The sequence below is a fragment of the Anopheles maculipalpis genome, chromosome X (genome assembly GCF_943734695.1).
Source record: "Anopheles maculipalpis chromosome X, idAnoMacuDA_375_x, whole genome shotgun sequence".
In the NCBI taxonomy this organism is placed as follows: domain Eukaryota; kingdom Metazoa; phylum Arthropoda; class Insecta; order Diptera; family Culicidae; genus Anopheles; species Anopheles maculipalpis.
In genome coordinates, this window is record NC_064870.1 from 7,437,241 (window position 1) to 7,464,471 (window position 27,231).

Sequence of the window (27,231 nt, forward strand, 5' to 3'; positions counted from 1 at the left end):
GCAGCCGTCAAACTCAAATCCCTCCCATCACCACTCTCCAACTTCCTTCGTGTGTGTTGGGGTGTTGGCGAGCCGTAGGAGAAGGGTGCTATAAAAGATCTAGAAGCAGGCGTCTCTAACCGTGTCTCGTCTAGACAATCTCGCATGAGTAACGATTGAGAGATGCAGTTGCAGTTCGCATAGTCAGGTTATAACAAAGGAAGAAGTCTTACGGTGAGAGGAAGATTGCGGGAGAGGCCAGGTGGGGTGGGAGGGGGGGGGTGGGTTCCATTGGTTAGAAGAGAAGGCGAGATGACTTCACCAACACACCGATGTGTACAGTCATTTGGATTCGACGCACACACACACGCACGCACGCATTTAACCGACCGACATGGACGAAGCTCTAATCCCAAGATGTGCAACTTGACGATGCTTGAAATGGTTGGTGCAAAATGAAGGTGGAAAGTTGATGGAAAAGACAAAAAATGCTATATTACAGCTTTTGTTCATTATTTATTTCGTACGGCACAAGCACAGCGGCACGTTACATGCGTTCCTGTATCGAATCTTCCCGGCGAAGTTAGGGGAAGAGATTTTTCTTTTTGACTTAGTAAATGCAAAAAAAAAAAAAATTGCCAATCAAAACCCACCAATCGGAATGGGAAATGGCGAATTGTACGTCAATAAAAGCAATCTTTTTGTTTTTTTTTTGCGTTCAATGTGATCGTCCCACGCGTTTCTGAGAGGACAAAAGCTACATAAAACTCCACTAAGGACAACAACCCTCTGGTTAATGACGCTTCGCGAATAATGTATACATTTCGTTGAAATGCCACTCGATGCGCTTGTTTGTAAACAAAACGTTGTAGAATGATACGTTTTTTTTTTCAGGTGAGTTATAGTAGAGCTAAGTAAGTCGGGGTAAACTCGGCTCGGTATGTGCGTATGATCAAAAATCACAGTTGGTGGTAGGACAGCAGAGCCGGTCTTCACACAGCAGGAACTGGGCCAAAATCGCACCCGGGGACCGATCTATTCGTCCCCGAAGTGTCAAGTAGTATCAGTAAGCCTAGTAAAAAGCCATACGGTCCCGGTCCCGGTATGAACTTCACAGTTGACGGAGCCATACAGCGGCTCTACACAATCAAATAAGTCCTCTCTCAACGATTGTTCTGTCCTTCAAAACGTCCTTAATCGTTTTTGCTATATGGTGTGATGGCTGCTTGTTCTTAGTCCTAGTAAATGTAAGGTTATCTCGTTCCCCAACGCCTTATACCTTCGACCAGATCTCTATCAACCAAGTCGCTGTCATCAACCACCTCGATCTTTGGTTAGATGCAGGTCTCACCAACCATATCGACTTCCTTGTTACCTGTGATCGTTAGACGCATGGAGCTATACCTGAAGGCACTGTTTTCGCTGGTCAGCTCGCTGTTGGAGTACTGCTCAGTAATTTGGTTGCCCTCAGTTAGGTTCCATATAGACCGCTTCGAGAGATTTCTCTGTTATATTCCCTGTAATGTAAGGCAAAGGAAGACGACAAAGGAGCCGGTCTTCATATGGCAGATTCGGGGCTCAAATTCCATCCGGACCGTTCTCCCGAAGTGAGGACTGACTATCCAACTATGTCAAAAAGAAAAAGATAGTAATTGAAGTCTGTTAAGTCATTAAATGGCTCAGAATGATTAGGATTGGTGAGCTATGGAGGAAAAAAAGGTGTATATTTTATATAAATTACAATAACTATACCAAAGCCAGACCTGTCAATGAAACCAATATTCCAGGAAATGTTATTAAAACAGCGTTTTCCTATTATGATCATTGGTTTTTTTTATTGGTTTTGTCGTCTGCCAATGAATTAACAACACACACCACACAGACATTTATTACGCTTTCAAAGTTAATTTGAGTGAAACTCTCGCATCTCGGCATCTCAGGATGACCTTCTCATGCAATCAGCTAGATTAGCACATACCAGTAAGGAAGCTGCATTAATCCAGCAACCGAACGCTTAGAACGCTTTCCATTTACTCTGGACGGAAATAAAACGAAGTCATTTTAATATAACCCTCGTCTGGAACTATTTGCACTCCAGATGTATCCCGCAGACGCAGCGCTGCTGTGAGATGTTTCAGCACATGTGTGTATGTGTGTTTGTTTGCGTGCGTTTAACAGCATCTTATAGCCGCTGGTTTATCTCTTTCACACGATTTGATTATTATATTTTGCTGTCTTATTTATACCACTCTTCAATATCCGCTCCATGGAAAAATCTCAAGAATCTTACCGAACCAGCGTATATTGCACCGTGTATCGTCCAGACGATGTTTACTCAAATGTACAACGGGAAACTTTTATGTTCCTTTCCAGCCCTTATTCCTTACGGGTTTTAGTGCGGGCACATACAGCACAAAACCTTGTGCCGCGGTGCAGATTTAATACCGAGATGCACTTTGGGTTTTAAGCACGCCCGGGGCCCGGTTTATTGGAATCGGGCCGGAATTTTATTGAAGGCGGCAATAAAACGATCCTTCTTTTGTGTCATTCACGCTGTTCAATGGGAGAGCGAGCGAGAGAGAGAAAGAGAAGCGTTTAAAGTACGACAGGCATCTAAGAAAGCGAGCACAGTAAAGAAGAAGAGCTATAAAATTGTCCATGGAAACATGTGCAATGGGTGTGCGTTTAAATAGGGTGCGTTGTGAGTTAAAATCTGTGTGAAGTGCAGCGAACTGTCGCTGCAATAAAAATCAATTGACAGTAGTTTGCACTGAGCGATGACAAGCAAACAACACGATCAGTCGATACGCTGTAGTGATGGGAACTTCGGAGTGGTTTCTTCATGAACTACACTCCGACTCTGACGTTTTCAAAACCGGATTCTACTCTGAAAAAAAAAAATGCGGAGTCGATATCCACCCTATTTTGTCATCATCCGAAGCCCCCCCACCCCCCCCCCCCCTCGGAATATGTCCAGAAAGAATGATGATTAACCCATCACTAGTACTCTGCCGACTAGTTGCAGTACGCGGAAAGGGGCACACAACATCAATTCGCAATAAATTGTTAGTTAAGTGATTGTGGATACAAACAATTTAATCAATTTAAACTACCACCTTAACACTTGCTGAGCGCTTACGATAATGGATGTGGAGACATCTTTCAAACTTAAAATAAATAAATCAAATTGATATTTCCTTTCGTTTTACTCTCATTATAGGCTAAGAATGCAAACGCTGTAGTTACGAATGCTGCGAAATTCATCAACGTAAGCATTGCAGCCCCATAACCCTTGACGTCCCCAAACCTTCCTGCCGCGCCCCCTCACCATTCAGACATACGCTCCACAGTACGGTACGGTGCGTTCGTACTGGTGCGGATCAAGAGGAAACAGTCGTACGTAGCTAGCTGTTCAATTCCAGTGTTCGGTGGCATTTACGTCTCGTTACGCAGCTACGCGCGTGTGTGTGTGTGTGTGAGAGACCAAACCAACGGAAGTGGTGGCGGCTGCAGTAGAAGAAGCTGACGAAGGTGGACGTAGTGCGGGGGGCAGGCGGACGGCGGCAGGAAAGGCAACGCAGCAGCACCAGCAGCAGCGGGGGCGAATAGTGGTGACGGGCGACTGCGTTGGCGGAGGTCAGCGTCGCGCCGCTAGGATTACCGGTGCACCGTCCAGCGCTAAAAAGCGGCAGCACGCTGGAGCAGATACGAAGGCGAAACCGTCATCGTCATCGTCGTCGACGTCCTCGCCAACAGGAGCAGCAGCATCAGCATCGACAGGGATACAGTTGGCAGAAGGAGGGTGCGTAACACCGGTTGCCGCACCAGTGCATCCTTCCTCGACTGCGTCGTCCTGTGGTGCGATCAATCCACCACGATCAGCTGCTAGCGGTGGAACAACCGAGGCGTCGTCCTGTGACGACGGTACCAACATCACCAGCAGCAGCAGTAGCACCGGCAAGATGGTGGTAGCGTCGTCCGGACACGCATCGGGCAGTGGCGGTGCCGGCCAGCAGCAGACACGTAACAGCAACCAACAGCACCGGCTCGCCCAGGTTGCCAGTCCCGGCACCGGCATGACACCGAAGGAACTTTCGGACAATGATGATCTCGCCACCGGTCTGGTGCTCGACACCATACTCGGCTTTCAGACGCACAAGATGAGCCTCAAGTATCGGCCGCTGAAGGCAAACAAGGATGAGATCAAGAACATCATCGAGGAATTTATACGGACGCAGAACTATAGCAAGTGCTACCAGCAGCTAATGAACGGTAACTGGATGCCACGGTCCATGCTTAACAAAAACAAGCTGGCACTGAAACGACTAGAGGCACACGTAAGCATAAAAATACAAATACATGCGCGAGGGGGTTTAGGATGGTTTTAAGGATAGGGTTATACGCACTTTTTTGTTTTCGTTTATCTATAGAGGCTTTGAGTCTCTGAGACTACATTCGCCTCTTTACTATGTACACAAAACGGGTAATCTAAACTAACATCACAGGGCGGCGGCCGGTGGTAAAGAGAGAACGCCGCCGGTCTTCACATGGCAGGACCGGGGTTCAATCTAACTACGTAGTTATCAGCAAGTCTAGTAAGCCATTCGATGGCCGGCGTGACCTTAGAAGGTCGTTAAGCCAAGAAGAAGACCCCACGCTGAAATCACAAAGCATTATACTCACTTGCTCTTTCACACGCTTTTTCCCCTCCTCCCCACAGATCTATCGCTATCTCCGGGTGTTTGATCAGCATTCCGGATTCGTAATCGAGGCCTGCTACCGCTACTCGCTCGAAGGTCAGAAAGGTGCCAAAATCTGTTCTACCCGCCGCTGGATGAAAAATGAAAAGATCGAATGTCTCGTGGGCTGTATCGCCGAGCTGACGGAACGCGAGGAAGCGGATCTGCTCTACCCGGGACGGAACGATTTTTCCGTCATGTACAGCTGCCGCAAAAATTGTGCCCAACTGTGGCTGGGACCGGCCGCCTACATTAATCACGACTGTCGCGCGAACTGTAAGTTTGTAGCGACCGGGCGTGATACGGCTTGCGTGAAGGTGTTGCGCGACATCGAGGTGGGAGAAGAAATTACCTGCTTCTATGGGGAAGATTTTTTCGGCGATAACAACTGCTACTGCGAGTGTGAAACGTGCGAAAGGCGCGGTACGGGTGCATTTGCTGCCCGGGCTCGGCTGATCGAGAGTGCGGCACTGTACAGTGGGGCAGCGGGTGAGAGTGGCCTAGGTGGCACTGGTGGAGGTATCGGCGGAGTAGGTGTTAGTGGGACCGGCAGTGAGGTTGGTGAGGGTGTTGCCGCTGGTCACGTCTCGTCGCTGACGGGTGGTGTCAATGGGTTGGGAGGCGTAGTGGTCGGTATTGTTGGAACGGCAAATGGTGGCGTACGCTACCGGTTGCGCGAAACTGACAATCGGTTAAATCGGATGAAAAACAAGCGGAACAATGGTACGGCCGGTAGTGATCTGAGCGGCGCCAAGCTAACGTCCATTGGGAAGGAACCACCATCGGCGCTGAGCATGCTGACGGTGCGTGAGCTGCGCGACAAGGGGATGACGAAGTATGATGCGGAGATGCTACTTGCCCAGCAGAAACCGTACTGCACGAATGTTGCTGCAGCGGTTGTTCCGCCGTTGGTCCGTCATTTTGGTTCGGAAATGGCGGATGACGGTCAGACGCAGACAGGGCACGGCAGCAGTAGTAAGAAACCGTCGGATGAGAAGAGTGCATCCCAGTTAAAGCGTGCCACGCGCTCATCAACCTGTAGCAGTATAAAATCGACAACCGCCACTACTGCCACTAAACAGGATGAGCTCAGCTTGAAAGGTCAGGACAAAAGGCGGGACGAAACGTTCGTAGGAGGGAATGGAAGAACGATACAGCATGCGAGTAGTAGAACAGCAAGCGCCGGCAAAAACACCACTTCTCGTCAACGTAGGTACAGCAGTTACAGTATTGTCGGGACCGAGCGGTACAGCAAATCGTCGTCCACCGAACGGAAAGCCTCGACCTCAACGTCCGCGACCAAATCGGCAGCGCGTCACCACCAGCAGCCACACGAAACCAAACGAAAAAGAAAGAAAGATGTGGCAGAGGACGGTGGTCCACGGCGGAGACGTGCTACATCAGCAGTGGGACCGGGCGGGAAGGTTCGCTCGGGTTCGAAAGAGCTTTCGGACGACGTGATCGTTATCCATGATGATTGTAGCAATAGTAGTGTGGACTCGTTTGCCTCAGATCTACAGTACGGACAGCAGTCGGCAAGGGTTCAGCAGAAGCGCCGTGCGAGCATGTACACTAGCAACAGCCGAAGTATCTACACGTTCCACGATGATATACCGCCGGAGCGCGGTACATCGAAAGGTGATGAGGGTGAGAGCCAGATAAAGCGCGCCACACGTTCATCGACCTGCAGTAGTATAAAACCGTCGTATGGTGGGAAACCGGACGAGAAAAAGCGGGACGAGCATCATCATAGTAGAGCGGCAACCGGTAAGGGTTGCAATGGTCGTCCCCGAAGGTACAGTAGTTACAGTATTGCGGACGAGTCCAGCAAAGCTACGTCCACTTCGTCCGCTGGTCAGCAGGAACGCAAAGCGCGCAAAGATTCCGCCGACAATGGTATCCGGCGTCGGGCGGCTTCAGTTGCACCTGGCGGTAAGGTGTGCTCGAAGGATCCAGGTGAAGATGTGATCGTAATTGATGATGATTGTAGTAGCAGTAGTGTGCATTCGTTCAGCTTGGAACCGATTAGTCATCAAAAGCGCCGAGCTAGTATGTACAGTAGTAGCAGCCGAAGTATCTATACGTTTCGCGACGATACACCTGACGACGGTACGACGGGACCGGGTGCGACGAACGGGTACTACGCACTGCGGAACAATTCCAACGTCCTGCAGCAGTATACCCATCATCAGCAACATCCAAACCCGTTTGCGGCAGGCATTCCGGTGGATGGCTCGCAACAACTGTACACCACCCGCAAACAAACGATCAGTAGTCGCAAACGGACCCGAGAATCTACGCCAGATGAGCAACCAGGTAGTGCTGTTGTGACGGCTAAACGCGTCGCGGACAATGCCGCTTCATCAACGCAACATCGCATCATGACGCGTCGGATGTCGCTACGGGTAGCCAATGTATCTTCCGGCGATACGACCACCTCCACACAACTGTCCACCGCTGCCGATGGGGATGAAATTACGCCCCGGTTAACGCGCGGTATGCTGCGCATGCTGGTGGAAGAGCATGGACCGGCGACGAATGGCAGACAGCAGCAGCACCAAAACCACACCAAACCATTTCGTGCGGCGCGGGCAGCGGGTGAGGAGGAAGGTGTGAGTGAGGGTAACGGACAGGATTACGGCGAAAAGTTTGGTAGACGTTGTTCAACCGTCACGACCACCACCGTTGAAGACGAGCAGCAGCGTAAAGCGACACTAACGTCGTCGAATCGAGGCAGCAGCAGCAGCAGACGAAAGGTGAAGCTGCAGACGCGACCACACGCAGAAGATGTACAGCAAAGGGCGGATGTGAAAGTAATGCACGATGGTTGCACGACAGGTAGTAATGGCAGCGGTGGTAGTAGTAGTACCACACGCACCCGTAAGCAGCTCTCACCAACGAAACGAACGCGCGGTAAGGTTTCGGTTGTTAATGGGCGTGTGGCAGGAAGGTACGGATGGAACGGGCAGATAGTGGAGGAAAATGGCGGTGAGGAGGAGGGGTTAGTGGACGAGGAAGATGTGGAGGAGGGGGACGTGGAAGAAGAGGACGAGGACGATGTATTGTGGCAGCATCCGGCGAACAGCAACAATCCTGCGTGCTGCTCCTCGTCTTCCTGCACCGTCGAACAGAAGCGCACCAACGGTAGCCCTGCCCTGTCCAGCTTTTCTTCTTCCTCTTTTTCATCTTCTTCCTCCTCCTCATCCTGCTCCTCCTCCTCATGCACGTCTTCGTCGTCCACTGTGCGATGTAAAGGCGCCTCACTGCAGCAGATAGCCGAACAGCATCGGTTAAAGCTAAAGTTGCGCATGAAACCGGCCTCCACGACGACGCTGGCTGACGACGCACGGTTACGGCAACGGTGGCCACCATCGAAAAGCGATTCGCATTGTAGCTCCAAAAGCAATACTACTGCTGCACAGGAACGTGGAGGACTGGTAGGTAAGCGTACTGAAGCTACCACATCGCGCCGGCGGGATGCGCCTGATGATGGGCAATCTACCTCGGTTGGGAGCACCACACACCACGGTGGCGAGCAGCCAACTCCAAGGACGATCGTATCGGATGAGGACGATGAGGACGATATCATACTCTCGAAGATACGACAGTGTGGCAAACAGCGTGATACGGTTACCACCAACAGCATCAGCAGTATGGCAATCAGTTCCTCGACCTCTTCGCAGACACCTGATAGTGGTACTGCGATCAGTTCCAAGTTGTCTCCATCCTCCTCCACCTTCTCCAATTCCACTACCATCACGGTACCAGCGGAGCCGTTGATGCGGACGCCGGAGCGTAGGTTGAAGCTAACGCTCCGCATGAAGCGTAGCCCGGTGATTGATGAGATCATTGAGTCTGGCAATAGTTTGAGCGACGCGGACAACGGTGCCAGCCCGGGTGCATACCGGCGCGAGTACGAGATCCTTCGCATGGAAGGTTTGCGGGATCTAGACGAACAGGACGAGGAGGAGGAACGAGATCGCCCATACCGATCGGTGTGTCGCCGTGTGGCTAATCTCAGCAGACGTTCGCTTACCTATGATTCGCCTGCAAGCAGCAGTAGTACACATTCTTCTAGTGACGGTACGATGCTTTCTAAAGCGAAAGCAGCGGGTGAAGCTAGCGCTACGTATCGACAGGACGACACGGCGGATAAAGATGGCGGAAACGAGGATGATGATGACGAGGAGGAGGATCTTACGTCGTACAGCAGCAGTTGCAGCAGCATGGTGTCGCAGAAACGCAAAAAGCGCCACAAAACATCGAAGGAAGCTCGCCGCCTGCGGAAGGAAGCCAAACGGGCACGACGCATGAAGCACTACATATGTAGCGCACAGGAAGGTGCGCATGCGGTGGAAAACGGCAAGGTGATGAATGAAAATGGTACCACAGTGCCACAACCACCACCACCACCGCCTCCTCCGCCACCACCACCGCTTGCACCGGTAGCAATCGTGTCGGCCACCACTACCACTAGCAACGCATCGAGGTGTGCAACAACGGCGGAGGATCCACCGGTGACGTATCAGCAGCAGCAGCAGCAACAACAGAGGACTCACTATCATCAAACTCACTTTTCCCATCCACACCAACAAGCACTACAGTCTGTGATACTGCAGCCGACCACACTACGCGACGTACGCCCGATGGAGGTGAGTGGCGGCAGCGGCGGCGGGGGAGGAAGGGACGAGTGGAGCGAGATGCCCCACATAAACCTGCGCTGGTCGCTAACGAACCCGGCCATGTACGGTGATACGGTGAGCAGTGCCTCGGCAACGGCGGTTACCTCAGCGACCGTCTGCGAGGGCGTTGGCAATGGTGGCATCGGGCTTCCGATGAAGCGACTTCGACTGATCTTTGGTAACGAAACGCATACGCGCGAACTTCCACTTTCGCCCGAACCATCCAGCAACCCCACTACGTCTACCACCACCGGTTCCATAGCGAACGGTGGCGGTGGAGTGATTAGGTCACCTTCACATCTACACTGTACGTCGTCTTCCACGGCGACGACGATGGCTGGACCCGAAGCAGCGGCAGCAGCAATATCACCTGCAGCTGTACACAGACCTAGCAACAGTGACGGCATGACAGCTTTGCGCAATGGAGAACACACAACCAAACCACCAAACGGCGCCAATCGAGCGAATGTCATCATCAACAATACGCCCGGTGTGATTGTGGGACCGGCGCGCACTAACGCGATGGTTGATCACCTTTCAACTGCTTCAGCGATGATGGTGGACTGCAGCGGTGGAACCGTCATTGGTGGCAAGGGAGTCATCAGTAGTGCTGGCGGTGGAATGGGTACCAACGGGATATTACAACGGTCTCAACATCTACAGCAACAACTATCAAATACACCAACTACTACCACTACTAATACTGCTGCTGCTGCTCCCGGAGTAGCGGCGGATGATAGTGATGTTGGTGGAGGTGGTAATGGATTGATGTTACGTACCCATCAATATCTGCCACCACTTTCAACGATCCCGACCGATGTACCGTGCGCTGCCTCCGTCTATCCACACGGTGTCTCGAGCGCTGGACCAGATGTTCAGCGGACAAGCAGTACGGTTGGTGGTGGGCTGCAAACAACTGTGAGTATCATATGTGTCTGATCCATACCTTACGTTTGAGAACTTAAGGATAGCTCTTTTGCTTGTTCAGTTGAGTGCCTAGAATACTTGCTCAGAGTTCCAAAATGATACTTTTTGTTGTGCTTCAAACATACATATTCCCTCCCTCCCAATGGTCTGCTTTGCTGACGACCTCAACATTTACCTTCTTGTGAGATTCCTCAATGGTTTTTGTTTTCCGTTTGGTGTCGTAATAATGGTCTGTTACTATGTCCTGATTCCGTTCGGCAGGTCTGGTAAGGTTCCATACAACTAACACCCTCCATGACACGGTCGTAAGTTGAGTAACATCCGCAAAAAAAAAAAACTTGAGAATTGTCTGATTGTCAGACTTTCCTTCCAAAGCAGAGACCAGCTCTGCCTGTAAGATCTTGCTTGTTGCCTATCCACTCCTACCCTATCCTACCCTATCCTATCCACTCTAGAATACGCATAGCAAGTCTCCTCGTCCTCGTCCAATCTTGTCCTCGTCCTTTCATCTACTTTAATCGATCAATGTGCTTTGTTAACTTCCTACTGCTTTATTTCTTCACATCCTTTCAGTTAGTAAGAATAATTTTTGTAATCCATGCGACAGATAAAATAATTTATATACAAAAAAGAGTAACTGCTACCTTTTTTTTAATCTAACGATTCTACTAAATAACAACATTTTGTCTTCTTTGCAGAGATTTCTTCTCCTGTCATTTCCACCGACGCTTGACGTGCAACCGTGTGCTGGCAATGGAAATAGCTGGTAGCATGCTGCATACCGACAGCATCCAAACGTATTCGGTGTTAACGTTACGCGTGGCACCATCCTTGGCGATGAACGATAGTACTGCTACACGGGCTGAAGATGCTGGATACTAGTTGTGGGTTGGGCAGTCTGCCGCCAGCAGATGGGGGACTACGTTATTGCATGCGATTGAGGCACAAACTTTAGACACACATCACCTGTGTCTAAAATGTACTTCCGACAAGTGACACGATAGAAGCACGCCTGCCCGTTAGCCGCAACAGTATGGCATGTATGGGCACAAAACACCAGGCGTTTGTGTGTGTATGTGTGTGTGTCATAGTAGCAGCAGTGTTCCCGAACCATTCGAGATCGCAAGTTAGGGGATATCTCTTCCTTATTGTTTTTATTTTACGCTGTAAATGTCACAAATTCAATCAGCAAAGTCACAAACTTCCTAGTCTTAGCTTCAAACCGATCGGTTTTTGGATACCATTTTTGAATCCTTTTAAAAAAAAGCACATTTTTAACCCCTAAATTAAGCTTATATCTACGTCGTTTTAGCATAACTTTTTTTTACTACTGTTAGTTGCTTCTATTGTGTCAGTCTGCGATTGGAGAATAATGGCGATTCGCCGCATCCCTTTCCTTTTGTTGTGAAAACTCGCTTTCTGTTTCTCTCTCTGTCTCTGTCTCTCTCACTCTCCTACACTAGTGATTTCGTTTGGTTGGGAACACATCAACACCGGGGTAGGGTAGAGAATACGGGGTGCAGGAATACAGGCAAGAGAAAAGGGAATTTCGAGCGGAAGATGGAAGAGCGCTAGAAATCACTTCTGCACAGGCTATCTATCTAGGTTATTATTGGTCTAGTCGACGATCTCAAACGAAGCCACACACGAAAGCCCAATCCATTGTGCGGGTGTGCGTTTGCATGTAGAGGGGCGTTTTTTGCCGCCTGGACCTTTACACTTCATTTCGATATATTTCCTCCCCACTTCCCTCTTCACTCCATGTGAAGCAAAAAAAAAAACTCAACGGAAACACACTAAAGAAGAAAGGAATATCGTTTCCTAAATCAGAGATCAAGCTGTGTGTGTGTGTGCTGTAGCGATGCGCAACTGGATCCCTTATTTGTACAGTAAAACATGGGTTGTGGATGAGGTTCAGGCTCTTGATTTAAATTAATAACCCCCCGTCCCGTAATCCCGTAGGCAATTTTAGTGAAATTCTGTTCTGTTCAATTTCAATTCGGATTTTTTAAAAATACAGTTAGTATTATTACAACAAAAACAGAAACGAAGCTTACTAGCTTGTCGTAACATTATGTTGTGCAATATTTGTAGCTATTTATTTAACACGAATTTAACAATTTTATAACGTATGTGACAGTAGTACAATACGGCTGACTAGATGTCAAGTTCTAAACAGTCTTTTGGTATAACTATGTCAAAGTCCTTAATGTAGGATGATAGAAAAATTTTATTTAACCCCTTCACATTTTTTTTGAGACTGTCTTGGGCAGTTGCTTTTGTCAATTTTATTCTGTTTTTGTTGTTTTATGATTTTTCCTTCTTATGGTTTTAGAATCATAAATTATATAGAAATAAAAAAAACTGTGATAATTTTTGAGCCCATTTTTGCACAATGACCAGTTTGTTAACGTGTTAACATCGACTTATTCGTTCCGCAACTGCAGAGGAAACCAAAGTAGATAATTTGATTGCATTTTAAAGACTTTTTTTTTGTTGGTTGCCACAACACACTTCGAGTATTGACTTGTCGGAACAATTGCTTAATGTTTAGCTGTGTACGTGTCTCCTACTATGTTTTAGTTTGCAAGTATACAAAAGTAAAAGTGCTCTAACAGAAAGAACAAATTTTGGACCTTTTTCGCTTTAGTTTACGCCCTCATATACGCATCCTGCAAATGTGTCACGTTCTCCAGGTCACATACCAGACCCAGGATCCAGGTTTGCTTTCAATATCCCTTTTTTTTAGTCGCTTTATGTCCGTTCTCTATGTTGAGCTTAGTTAAACTTGAATACCAAATCGAGTAGATACAGCGTGATCCAGGAGCGATTTTGATGCTCAACCCCGTCGAGTCCATCTTTAAAGTTTGATGTCTTCGCACTACATCTGCTTAGCTACACGATATGTACACACACACACACTCACATTGTGCATTTAGACGATTGAACGCACGCTGAAAACAGAGAAACCGAGCTGCTATTACTATCCATGCAACAACAAAAATAAAAGAAAGCAAGAAAAAGCGGTTTAAACCTATACACGCTACGGCGTCCCAGCTCCAGCTACATTAGCCAGAGCTCCAGATTGTTCTTATGATTTAATTTAACGCGTAAGCTTATTTAGCACTCCGTAACGTATTCAACTCGCATCTCCATCGAACCCGAGATGCCGTGTCGTTTTTTTTTTTAAACCGTGGATAAGCTAAACCATTAATTGTAAAAGAAGAAAAAATTGTCGTGTATGTGTATGTTTGTTTTTTTTTAAATTGTGTTTTTAAACCTAACTAAAAACCCTAGCGTAACCGAAGTAAAGCCAGCTAGTAAGAGAAACTCCAGAATAGGGGTGTTCAGAAGGCAGCAGTAACACAAGTATGAAAAGTTATCGGATGTAATGGAAAGATTTTTTTAAAGTGTAAAATGGCACATCTCTAGTGGAAGAGAGGACTCTCTTCCTTTAATATCCCTTCCTTCCACTCACCCTCACCTAATCCCCATCCGCTTCTTGTGTATTTGTGTGGGAGGTTGCAATTTCACTTTCACTTTCAATCCTTCTCACCATGATATATCGTGAATATGTCGTTAATTTCTTTGATGGCCGCATAGTTCTTCTTGTAATTAGCAAGCAAAACCCAAAAAAAAACTCTGGCAAGAAATAAGCAAAAAAGCGTACTGAAAGCCATGCGGGGAATGTAAGCAACAGCTAAGGGAAAGCGGAATTAGCGAAAGGTAGTCGACATTTATATACTGTGTACGATATTGGAAGTGTAATTTTTTTTTAGATTGTAATAAGCTCGTAGACTGACTCGGAGTAGGATAAATAAAACGGTCTCATCACGTACTGCCAATTTCATACCAACTGGTTTCTGTTTCCTCGCTTTGGTGGTCTCACTATCCGCGATATTCGTTATCTAATTTCTATATCCTTTGCCCGCTCTTGCTTTCCTCCTCCACAACACGTGAGATTCGTTACTGCCTCCAAGTCACCAAGGGAATAGGCTTAAGGACACCTAGTATGTAATAATAAGGTGAAGAACTTCGAACCACTAAAAGCCATGGCAGATTGATCGATGTTAAGTTTTAAGGGCCCAATACCACCCATTGTAAGGAGTGAAGGCACCTGTCCCGGGTGGTAAAGATGTACTGATATAGTATGATTTTGTCCAGATATGATTTACGAAAGGCATATTGCCATTCTGTAGTATTGATGGTGTAGATGAAAGGTATAGGATAGTGCTCCTCGACCGCGTGGCTTAGTAACGGATATGGTTAAGCTTACTCATTAAAGAAAAAAAAATTTCCTCAAGGTATTTCCACTTAGTGTATGGTAACTATGATTCCAAAAAAAAAAGAAGCAAAAACAAATGCGACTAAGCTGCCACCGGTTGTTCTCAGTTCCATGTTCCAAGGTCCAATCGTAAAAAGGTGTTCCGCCTTCCGGCAGGCTGGTCACACATAGATGTTTTTTTTGTTTTTAAAACCAGCTTAGGGGTACACTATATGTACTCTCTTTCTCTCTCTCTCTATCTCCACGAACAGTGTGAAATGGCCGCACTGGAAGCAAACCAATAATTGGATGCGACTTTAAAACTAGACTAGCGTACTAGAGATGAAAGAATCGTTTTTTTTCTGTCCCAGAACATCTGGGATGACTTGTTGGAAATGTCAAGAGAAAGATAGCTCTAAAGAGTAAGGAAGAACGTTAGTAGATATAGGACAAGGATATAGGCAGGTACGACTACAAACAGAATTAAAAATGCTACGCGAGAAAGAAATGCCAAAAATCAAGCGCCAAAAAAAAAGCGCTGGATGCTGGTCTATCAAGAGACGAGAGAGAGAGAGAGAAAGAAAAAAAAACAAAATGGAGTATGTATGAGAGAAACAAATAATAACTAAAAAAAGAAGACCGCAAGGTGATTGTGATAGTCAAAATGGTCGTACGGTACGGGACATATGAGAGGGGGAGGAGGTCTCTCTGAGGTAGCTTAGGATGAGGTGTGGTGTTGAGGGGATCGCATTGGGAGACGTTGTGAATACTACTGCGACTAATTTGAATGTAACGATTATGAAATATAGTTTAGCATCTAACTTGAAATACATAAACAAAGAAGAAGAAAAGCAGAAGATGCACACATACACGAACACACACACACACATACATCCACACTAAAATGAGAGAAAACCGAGAGAACATTAACAGATATTAGCGTTGAGTGTGCAGCGCATCGCAAAAGCAAACCCTTTGGTTGAAGGTGTTGCTGCATAATAATCATAGTAATCGTAACGAAAATAATAACTAATAAAACTACATAAATAGAATTGCAAAAAAAAAACATGCCCGATTATGTGTCAGGTGAAACGATGTGAAGCTTGTTTTGTAAGTCGGTTTGTTTTTAAATCCTGGTCACGGCACCAAACAAATGTGCTCCTTAAACGCGATTGTTGTCCAAAATAGCCGCGTGTAGAGTCAGGCATCGAAAAAGATTTCCCCTAATCCAATCCACCTCCTCCCCATTCCCCCATGATTTTGTGGAGAACGGGTTTTATGGCCCCGGAGAAGTAGGTTTCGTGCCCAAACGAAACTATCGAAACGCTATCAAGGTTTTTAAATGCCACAACTCGTGAGCAATGATGGTTATAAACCGTTTTGCGTAATGGAGTAGCTTTATCGGAGTAGTTCCGTTCTTCTGCCCAAGCAAGCAGCAAAAAGGGTTTTGTGAAAGGGAGCACGAGAGGCAACAATGGCTTGCTGCTCCACAGAGGTCGCCAAGCACACCTGCAACCTTCCTGAGTAGAAGTTGTCAAGTTGCGTTTCACCTGTCGTTAATAATAAATGGCAAGCAAATTGAATTATTTTTATACGACCAATAATCAGGTCAACGTTGGTACGGTGTGGTTGTTGCTGCTGTGGTTGGGATTTACCAGCGAGCGAGTCGAGTTGAAAGACAAAATTTTGCGTGTTGCTTTTTTTTTTGGGAGGAAACCGTTTCACTCCACCTTCCTGATTGTTGGGGAGGCGCGCGATTTTGATTAGGTTTGTTTGTTTATTTGGCTTTCTTTTTCCTCCGCACGTGAGAGTTGTTGGGTTGTTTAGGGCGAACACAAATCCTCGAGTAATGGTTTACCTTTGCAAGTCTCGCCAGGAAAAAAAAACTTCCACGATACCATAGAGAAGCTAAACGTATCGTTAAGAGAAGAGCGGACACATAAATTTCAATCATTTTGACAGCACGGAAGAACATTGCGCTACGGGGACGGTTGATTACGAACAGGGAGACGATTGGCACGTTTCGTTACCAAGAGGTAAACCTAGTAGGTTTTTTCTTTTCAAATTTGGTGCTGAACAACCTGTTCGTTAGCCAAATTTCATGTCCGAGAGCCCTGCCGTATCTAAAACCCTCGAAGCAAAAATCCTTTTTGGCAGCATGGCCTGACTGACTGACAAAAGCCGAAGCAAACACGGCAATAATTTTGGATTGGTCGGCTGATGTTTCGTTCACACTGTCGTGTTTTGCAGCGCGAGACAACATATCAGTTGATCGATTTCTTTGCCGACGGAAACGTTAGCCAAAAAATCTGTGTACGCGGCTTTGGAGGCGGAAAGCGTGTGCGGGAGTGAGGACCCTGCTGGATGTGTGTCGGCTGAGTTGGCACACGATTGCCCGCAACAAGCATCGCCGAGAAGCAGTTGATTAAATCGGTGTCATATTTCACCCGAAAATGATATTTGAAGCGAAGATGCAGCGAGGACATACAATAAAAAAACAGTACGAAAAAGATCAGGTGATTAGTGTAGTACACTGGCGCGACTGTGAGCTGGGATGCGAAATTCGTACAACTGCCCAGATGCGTTCTGCCCTTTTTGATGAGGAATTGCTTGTACAAGGTGTACTTTCCCGGGGTTTTGGGACGTGATATTTAAGGCTAAAATATCGACACGGTTGATTGGTTGTTAGATGGCAAGACACAGGACATGATATCATATTTTTAGATATTTAGGTATCGGAAATGAGAAATGTCAAGTATCTCTGGAACTTAGAACATGGCTTAAACAGGGCTACAAGGTCATGCCGGTCTTCGAATGTCTTACTAGACTTGTTGGTACCATCTAGTTGGATAGTCAGTCCTCACTAGATTCGGATTCTAACTCCGATCCTACCATACGAAGCCCGGATATCTTGAATGGAAAATTTTGATAGAATTAAAGCTCAGAAGCAGTACCGTGGGGAGCTTGAGAAAACTATCAACCACGACCAATACCAGTTCGAGTTTAACTTCTTGCAGATGTTCATAAACAGCTTTCCTTCTTATATTTCTTCCAATCAAGATGAATTCCCATTACGGATACATATTGTATAGACATCCGCCAGGCCCTCCACTCTACAACACCCTCCTGAAGGCTTCGCACATTACAAGCTCTACAACTTAGAGCGTAACATTTCCTTCACACTGAAGTACCGAGAGATTGGTGGTTTGGTGGCGGAGGAGTATGGCAGAAAAGCCTCAAACACACCCTCGCCGTGCAAGGAAGCAGGAAAACTTGTTGCTGGCGAATGTACCAACACATCCACAACACTCGCTTTTGCTCCCTTGCGGTCGATCCAACATGTCTCGCGTACTTCTCGTGCGTCCTTCACACTCCACACACTCACGGCTCATCGCGCAGTTGTGGAGTAAATATTTTATGAACATTCTACCTCCGCATACGGCGCACCCTTCCCACACGGTGGACTAATGGTTGGTGTCCTTTCCACTGCAGTCCTGTGTGAGAAGTTTGGTGCTTCGGTGCTCTACGCGCACTCGCATTAGTATGTAGGAAAGGAAACGGTAGGTTGGGAAGTTTGTGCTTCGCCTAAGAAGGGCTTTCATCCGGTGTTGTGGTCCAGGTTTATCGAGGACTCTCTCGCACAGTCTCTCAGCCCATTCTTATCACCAAACTCTCTCGCTATTTCTCACTGTGTGTCGTGTTCGGCAGCAGTACTGGAAGAGACCTTTTTTTCTTTTCTGTCTCCCTAGGACTCCCTTGTCAGGATGTGTCAGGAGCGACCTACTGGTGGGCATTATCAAGCGTCGGAAGATTTTCGGAAGGGATCGTGCGGATCGACATGCGTGGAAATTATATCACGAATTTCTCTAGAGGTTCGCACACTCTCCACCAGTGCTGTTGGGAGCCTGCAACTTCCAACGCGTCACACACTAATCCTCCATACTAGAAATCGGTATGGATTCTCTGCAGTGGAAGGATAACGCTGCTTTTGGATTGGTGGATATACGCATACGCGGCACATGAAACCCAAAACTTTGCAGTGGAGTCATAACAGAGAGGGTCACAAGAGCGCGCGCGAGAGAGAAAGAGAGAATGTGTAAAGAAGAAAAAAATGTATGTACCATATACGTGACCGACGTAGTACAATCTCCGTTCGGCGTATGCAGGTCGTCCGTACGGGCAGGTTAAGGTTTATCTCGAGTGTGCGTCGGGACCATTCCAAAATCGCACACGGCCGAAGATGGACGGACGCTCCCGGTGAGAGCCCGGCCCCTTTATCCCGACAGGCCCTTTAGCACCGTTCGTTCCGCGCGTTTCACCCGTTCGCACCAGTTTTGCTCTTTTGTTTTTTTTTTGTCACCATCAACGTCCTCCCATACGTTTTGGCCTGCCTTGTGTTGCTGTAGTTACAATATCCACACCAAAAAAAAAAAAAAAAAGGCATTTGCTCTAATAAGTAATGGCATGTCCTGTGTGCGTGCTTGTCCGTTGCTATCCGGGCGCCTCCGAATATCTTATCCGCACCATCTCGTGTACGCCAAAATGGAGAACGTCTAGTGATGCTTGGTGGTAGTGCGTGGCCCCCATATCGCCCGAAGCTCACAACCACCTGTTTCATTTAGTGCGGGCAGTGTCGTGCCAGTGGTGAAACTCATCGTTTTGTGTTGTGAACTGGAAGTGGAAGGATTCCGCACGCCGTTGAAGTCTGAAGAAGAGCAGCCATATTGCACAGGTTCGATCAGGTAAGGTGCTAACCAGCTGGTACAGCAGTTGCTTGGGAAGGATGAGGTGAGAAACAGTCAAGCGGACACGCACATAACGCTCGCACGTTATCACCGTAGTGAGTTGTGTTGGGGTTGCCAGAAATAATCTGCACACGGGGAGCGCACGATGGCCGGTGAGCGATGAGATGAGATGAGCCGAAATTCGTACGCTTTACTACCGGTCACACAAATAGCCAAGCGCTCAGGCGGTGGTACAATGCCGAACGGTTACCGACCGACCGGACGGTTGCGGTTGGGTACCGCATGATGGCGCTGACTACTGCAACTGCTCAGGGTGCGCGCCGACAGCAATCAGTTTGCGTTTGACCGTCGTACCGGTTGGACCGGATCGTCTAGTTTGCGAGCTGGTAAAAAAAAAAGGCAGACGAACCAGACCAGAACACACCGACATTATGGTGGGACGGCGGCACTAAAAAAATAAGCACGCTTAGTGAAAGAGGGAGGGAGGTGGTGGAGGTGTTGCAGTGAGAGCCAAACCTAGAACTCAAAACTCAATCAACCAAAATAAAATAAAAAAAAAAACACCCGTACGTGATATATCAGACAACGTGGTGCAAAACCAAAAGGCTAGTGTCGGTAGTAGTAGTAGCAGTAGTATCAGTAGTATTTACCAGAACACTTAGTTAGGAAGATACGTGGTGAGCGTGGTTAGCGTCCTCTGCACTTAGAAGCATCAGTAGCGATGGCAACTGTCGGGAAGAATGGTAATACCGATGCTGATGCGGTGGTAGCGTCCGATACAGGTGCGCCCAGTCCGGTACCTGATGTACCTCCGGTGGCGGAGGTGATGCCCGCACCGGACCTCTACAACCCGGACCGGGTGGAAACGTTCAAGGGTGAGCTGATGGCGTTTCTCGGCGACCTAGTGCCACCGGGGGAACCACCGTGGGATATCGGTGTGTTCGAAGGGTACGGTCGCGGGTTGGTAGCGACGCGTGACATTGCCGTCCACGAGCTGGTATTTATCGATCGGCCAGTGCTGGTGGGACCGCGCGTCAACAACTACGAGGTGATCTTCTGCGCTAGCTGCCACTGTATCTTGCGCCGCCTGCAGCTCTGTACCGGTGGGTGCCGTTTGCCGATCTGCAGCCGGTGTGATTTCTCCGTCGGGGCCGAATCGCCACACGCGCCCGAATGCCGGCTGATACAGAGCTGGCAGCCGAAGGATGCGGGCCGCTACTCGAAGAACATCCTGTACGCGCTCACCTCCATCCGGGGCTTTCTGCTGTCCGAACGGGACCGTTCGATCGTGCTCCAGATGGAGGGCCATCCACCGCGCAAGGAGATGACGACCGAGATCGAACGGTTGCTGAAGGATGGCTACTTTTGGAATTTGGACGCGGACGGACCGGCGGTACGCTATCTGCGCCAGGTGGTGAACATACTCAACACGAACGCGTTCGAAACGAGCCGCATTGTGGCGGACGAGGAGAACAACCATCACGAGATTATACTGCGCGGTCTGTACATACTCGGTGCGCTGATGAATCACTGCTGCCGGCCGAACGTGCGCTACGTGTTCGACGATCAGCTCCGGATGCGGGTCCACGCGTCCCGCCCTATCAAAAAAGGTGAACAGATCATGAACAACTACTCCAAGATACTGTGGGGCACGCAGCATCGCATCATACATCTGTGCTTCTCGAAGAACTTTCTCTGCAGCTGTGACCGGTGCAAGGATCCGACGGTGAGTGTGTGTGTGTCTGTGTTTCCAGCTATCTGATGTACCGGAAATTTTTGGTTCTGGCATGCACCTGAGCTTCATGTTTATGTTGCTGTCTGCCCATTGCTATATATATAACACCCAGCATCATCTGCTGCCCGTGGCGCACGGTGTCAGGGTAGCCGACCGCTGCGACACAGACCGTATCCATATACGTGTGCGCGCAAACCACACCAGATGATTCGTTATTTATATTTTCGGGCTACACTCGTAATCTGATGCCAACGTAATCTTCCGGCCAACGCCTCCACCTGGGTGGTGGAGGGGCCGCAGACTGGCTGTGTGAGGTGCCTTTGAAACGCGGTGAGGGTCGTGTGGTTGTTGGTGGTTGTCAGGCTAAACCACTGCAGTACTGACATACTGGCGTCCGTTGATAAATTATGTCACATGCCATCCAATGCAACTCCTGCAATCTCCACGACCAGCAAAATGCTCTAGTTGATGAGTTTGGCCTGATCTCCTCATGCAGGGTTCGTCTTCTGCAGGCAGCCAAACACAAATAAAAAGAGATCCACATATCATCACGAGCCAAAACGTGCCGCGATGATGGGCCGTGTCGTAGCGTACCAAAACTTATTTGCCCATGCTGATCACGACATCAGCATAAGCGACTATTTTGAGGCGAGTTTCCTATTGCTTTTCCCCCGGTTCATACATTACCTGCTCTCTGACTGCCCTTTTCTAATATCGGGGTCGTTATTTTTGGACCACCGATGTCTATAAGCCGGGAAGCGCAGGAGGAGATGAAAGAAAGCAAAAAAAAAACAAAAAACCAGCCGCTATTGCATACACAACCGAGCACGCACCAGAGGAAACCCCGATTTGTCCGAATATTGGTGATGCCTTTTTTTTCAACTTCAGGGAACTGAGACTCCGGAGAGGCACGTCTCTAGATTCTGAAGGATCAATTTCCTTGCTGCACCTCTATCCAACCCGGTTCTCTGGTGTGGATGTATGAAAATTAAAAACTTTAAAAACTGCTATTCCCGATTCCTTCTCGCCAATAGAGGTACCTGCACGAGGCGGCACATCTTTCGGGAAGTTGTCAGCTGTTAATGTGCGACAAATGGTGAGTTTTTAATTGCTGTCATGTGCTGTCGGTGGTGTGATTTCTGTGCCGACCCGCAAAGGATAGAAGCAAGCGTTGGCGATGTTTTGACAGCATTAGTATCGATTTCCCAGTGAGCCCCCCCAGGATTCCCTCGCCGGGATGATCGGCAAATCAGCAAATCCGGCGTGTGCTTAACTTGGTGAAGTTCAATTACTCGAAACCTTTCATTACTTTAAACCTACCCCTGCCGGCTTGCGATGCAGGACCGAATGCAGACCGTACTGACGCAATAGACCTGTGCAATAGCTCAACGGAACAGCATTGTGACAGCTGTAGATGATTTGCCATTACACAATCTTCGACATATAGCATCACCGTAGCTTCAATTCTGCCTTCCCTTCCAACAAAAAAAAAACCCAGCCGTTTTTGGCAGCCGTTGTTTGTAAAATATTTCCTTACATTTCAAAACGAATCAATCACCTTTCGGCCGTCGGTGACCTTTTTGTTTTTAGGGTGTATCGGGGTATGTATTTCTGTGTGTTGCCTACCATTTGCGCGAATTCGCTATTTACGGACTTGAGAATCCCCGCAGCCGGTACTTCGAAGCGAAACAAATTCGATTAACTGTTGAAGCTGCTTGCTAGTGCCAACTTGCATTTGCCCGGTTTGTGGGTTAATGCGTATCGTGAATTGTACCGACTTTTGATTGATTGATTTGTTTTGTGGTGTCAGTTTAATAATTGTACTTGCTCCATTATTTTTTTATGCTCCTGTTGCGTAGTTTGTTCTTCGGTGTTTTGGTGCCAACTGGCGCCATCTTGTTGTTTGGAGCGGTTTTTTTTTAAATCACGCAAAGAAAAACGACACAGCGTACTGCGGTATTTTAAATCATGAATATTCAATGGCACACCGAAAAAGGGGTTTGACCTTGATGATAGTGTTACTATCCCCAGGTCACTCGGGTAGCTGTTTAAATGGCTGTGCCCTAAAACAGACGCCACGTGCGCTTGGACAAAATATTGACATTTAAATGCAAACCAAAGCAAATAAAAACACATTTTTTTTAATGCGGGCAAGGAAAGCTCACTTTGAAGAGTATTAAACGATAACTTTGATACTCTAATAGCCTAGTTTGAGATATAAATTCAAAGGCAAGTGCCTAGAAGTATGCAATCTGCTGCTCTTTTCCTAATGTTGTACAACTAAGCAGCTAGTTTTCAAGTCTTAGTACAAAGTTTTGTGGTCACCTGTAGTGTCTTTCGCACTCAAGTATGTACTCAATTTTGAAGAAAAAAAACACTCAAGTGGACCGTCCAGCTTGCGTGCAGGGAATCTTTAAAACAGTCTTTTACTTCCAACTTTTTTTGTTTGCTTCTCTCGCCTAAATGTCGCAAAGGTTTCAGCCAATAGTAACTGAAAGTTTATGGGTTCCGTTTCACCAAGGATTCGTTCGTACCCTGCTGGTAGGGGGTTGCATGTTCCGGGCTGTCGTGTTTATGGACGGACGCTTTCGCAAGTACCGGGCAGCCCAGCATGGCAGGTATATGTGTGATCCTGTCGGCATTAAACATTTGCCTGACCACAGTCGCCTCGTTTACTGGCGGTTCCCGTTTCCATCCCCTTTCCGGCCCACATTGCGGGTGCACGAAATGGAGCTCGAACACGATATCCTACTGAGAATAACGAATAGTTTACAAGCACACTTTACGCCTTTACGAAACGCAAACTAGAGCACAAGCTAGATTTGGACGCTGTTATTTGGACTGAATTTGACTACGTAATTAAAGATATCAGTTACAGTTTGAAGAAGCATTAGAGTGGGGATAGTTTTCTCGTATTGCGAAGAATGAATATGGTACGAACAGGGTTTAGGGTGTTTTATTATGTACAAGATGTCTTTAATGTCTCTCACGCCTGAAAGTATGCAATTTGTGGATTTTAGTTTTGGTAAAAGACTCGAAAAGGCCTCCTTTAGAATAATTGATGGGTAGAACTAAGAGATGTCAATTTTATTGCACAGTGCCCACAAAATCGTTCGATTAACACCCCGAGCAGAACATGGAACGTGAATCCAAACAATCATTTTAACATGTGGTTTGCCCTTGCCCCGGGACAAAGCTATCCGGATTGTTAAACCGTCGGCCAACCTAGGCGACCGAGTTCAAACTGGTTGACATTTTCTTAGGAGGCCGGAATTCTAGAACCGTTGACCAAACGAGAATGATCAGTAGCACCCTGAGGTTGCTCTTGTGGTCGAGAGTGAGGATCTAAATTGGCGAACTCTTGTAGCTTACTTTCTTCGAATTCTTCTTTAGAAGTCTTTAGAACAATTCAAATAAGTATTGCACACTTTCAGGTGTGAACGTGAACATACTTTGTTAATTTTGCGGGTTTATTTTCGACCAAGAGGTTCTTTGTAGTTGACCCACCGGTGCAAAGAATAATAAGGGATTAAACTCTATTGCATACCTTTAGGCGTTACTAGTTTGTTTACTCCCAGCGTTAAAGCCTTTTCGTTCGCCTTTTGCTGTAACTTCCACCACTAAACAGTTTCATACATTTACCAGGAATCCGGCACATATCTCGGCGCACTGAAATGTGTACGGGAGAGCTGCCCGGAGGGGCGGCTGCTTCCAATCAATCCGCTCAAAATCTCGTCCCTCTGGCGATGCGATCGCTGCAACCTAAAGATGGACAACATCAAGGCAAGCAAGATCCAGGAGATTGCCGGCCGGATGATACTGAACAACGCGATCAAGCGTGAGGCGAGCTACATCATCGACTACTTGAACGATCATATCGTAAAGTTTCTGCTGCCAACGAACCAGTTTACCGTCGAGCTGAAGCTGCAGGCGATCAAGAAGATACAGTCCGACCGGCCGCTGGCCGAGCTGCGCGAGAAAGAGAAGTACTGCGTCGAGATACTGGACGTGCTGCACCGTCTCAACTATGGCGAGTGCTTCGTCAAGGGTGTCCTCTGCTACGAGCTGTTCGTGACGCGCGTTACGATCGCACAGCTGCTGAACGAAAGTGAGGTAAGTGATGGCCGTGTATCCCCGTGCAACAGCTTAGCGCGTGTCTTGGATGCTAAACACGATTTTCCGTATTTCTAGATCGCGACAGAAACGGCCAACCTGGATCAGCTGCGTACTGCCTGGCAGATACTTAACCCGAGTGGTAACCGACCCAGGGACCTTCAGCAACTGGTTGTGACATACGGGATCGAGTGAATACGTCCGTCGGGTTCCTGTGCTTAGAGCAAATGGACAAAAAAGGGCACAACACGCTCTTGTACAAGATAGAAAATTTAAAAAAAGAAACAAACACACACACACACAAAAACATATCGACACCTCGCGACAAACACTTGTCTGTTATTTTTCACTTGTTTTTCACGGCACTTAGAAGAAATGATGCGTTTTACCGTGCGTGTAAGCACTGGACAAAACCAACAACAAAAAAAACTAATCCGTGAGTGAGACGAGTGTCAGTGAGTAGGAGAAGAAAGAAAAGAAAGGGCGGTAAAGAGAGGAATTGAAAGAGAGAGAGAGAGAGGAATACAACGAAAGAGAGAAGCTAGCCTATAAATCCCTAAAATCGGGTATTACTGCAGCTATGGGAGGAAGCCCTAAAGAGTGTTGCACAGTTGTTTGTGATTTAAACGTGTGGGTTTCAAAACATATACACTTTAAGCGCACCGGTGAAGAGTGAAGAGTGAGAATTGATAGAAGCAGCTAGCGGGAACATATTAGTAACAGTTCTTAAAGGTAGTATATGGCTGCGAAGCTCCCGTACACCGAACGGACCTACTGTTTATCCATTTGGATTGTATCGGTTCAAACTTTTGCTCACAAGTAAGGGAGGAAAAACGAATAGATAGAGAGAGAGAGAGAGAGAGAGAGAGAGAGAGAGAGAGAGTGAGAGAGAGGCAGAGAGAAAAGAGAAAGAGAAAGGGGGGATATTTCCTTGTTAAACGTTACAAATAATCTGCAAACTAGATTTCGATTCAACGTTTGGGAGCTAAATCTCCCGAAGACCAACATTTTAAAAATATTTGCCCGATAGTATGCAATCTGCATGGCTTACGGGTTGTTTGTAACTGCTAGCAAGGATCTCGCTCACCCTTCCAAGCCAACCAGTTAAGCATGAAACGATTTTTCTACTATTCTCAAGTTCAAATATTTGCACCTTTGCTCATTTTGATACACACTAAAATTCACTGTCCACGCACCGCCGGGTGGCGCACACACAGCTCAAAAGCGACCGAATGTCGGCCATGGTTAGCTTGATCGATGGTTTGCTCGGTTTGCGACCAAAACCCGCGTTAACTATAAAGTTTGATAAACATCTTTCATCCTCTTTCTCGTGGTTTTGATCCAATTTATTCCTAAACGAAACGAAACTAAACAAACAAACAAACAAAATCAAAAGAAAACAAAAATTTAAAACATATATTTAGTGTTAGGCGCAAAAATCAACCAAACTTCGATGATCGGCTCGGTTTCCATTTTTGGCTTCGGTTGTACGTGCACGGCACTACCGTATTCTCGTACCTCTCTTCTTCGCTACGCAATTGCATCGCACCCACGGTTGCCATTCCGTATCCGGGTGTGCCATTTTGTATCACAACGTGCAGTAATAAAAAAAATCCGCGCGTAACAACTTTGTCCTCCCAAAATCTTTTTAGCCCTCTTCGCTGGTCGTTGGTGGGTGAGTGTGTGTGTGTGTGTGGTGAGGTCGAAAGGTAAAGGGATGGATATTTTTGTCTTAAAATAAATGGCATGTTGTCATAGCGAGCAGTGAAAGAAACCGAAGAAAGGTGAGTTTTGTTTACATTTTTTTTCAAGTAAGACGCCTAAAACTATGCAATTCTTTTTAAAACTGTTTTTAAACACGATTCAAAATAAAAGGGACCAACACTACAGTTGGCGCATCGTAGCAGTGATACACTTTGTTTATGCAATGAAATTTAAAGGAGTTTTGAAATCCTCTTCGGAATCGATTTAAATAACATCTATTAAAACTAAATTTCCATTTCATTTAATATATTTCAAGTCTTTTGCACTTGATAACGACCTGCAG

The 27,231-nt window shown here is 47.2% G+C and overlaps 2 protein-coding genes across 2 annotated transcripts in view; one reads left to right on the top strand and one right to left on the bottom strand.

Annotated features, from left to right (window-relative positions):
• The window catches only part of LOC126558031 (thioredoxin domain-containing protein 5 homolog), a 227,925-nt gene that overhangs the window by 80,588 nt on the left and 120,106 nt on the right, over positions 1 to 27,231 (bottom strand). The window lies entirely within an intron of this gene.
• Positions 3,868 to 25,387, top strand: LOC126560550 (serine-rich adhesin for platelets-like). Its single transcript, XM_050216544.1, has 4 exons — positions 3,868 to 4,316; positions 4,700 to 10,318; positions 24,717 to 25,184; positions 25,263 to 25,387. The coding sequence occupies exons 1-4, from the start codon at positions 3,942 to 3,944 to the stop codon at positions 25,377 to 25,379; spliced, it is 6,579 nt and encodes a 2,192-aa protein (XP_050072501.1). The 5' UTR covers positions 3,868 to 3,941; the 3' UTR covers positions 25,380 to 25,387.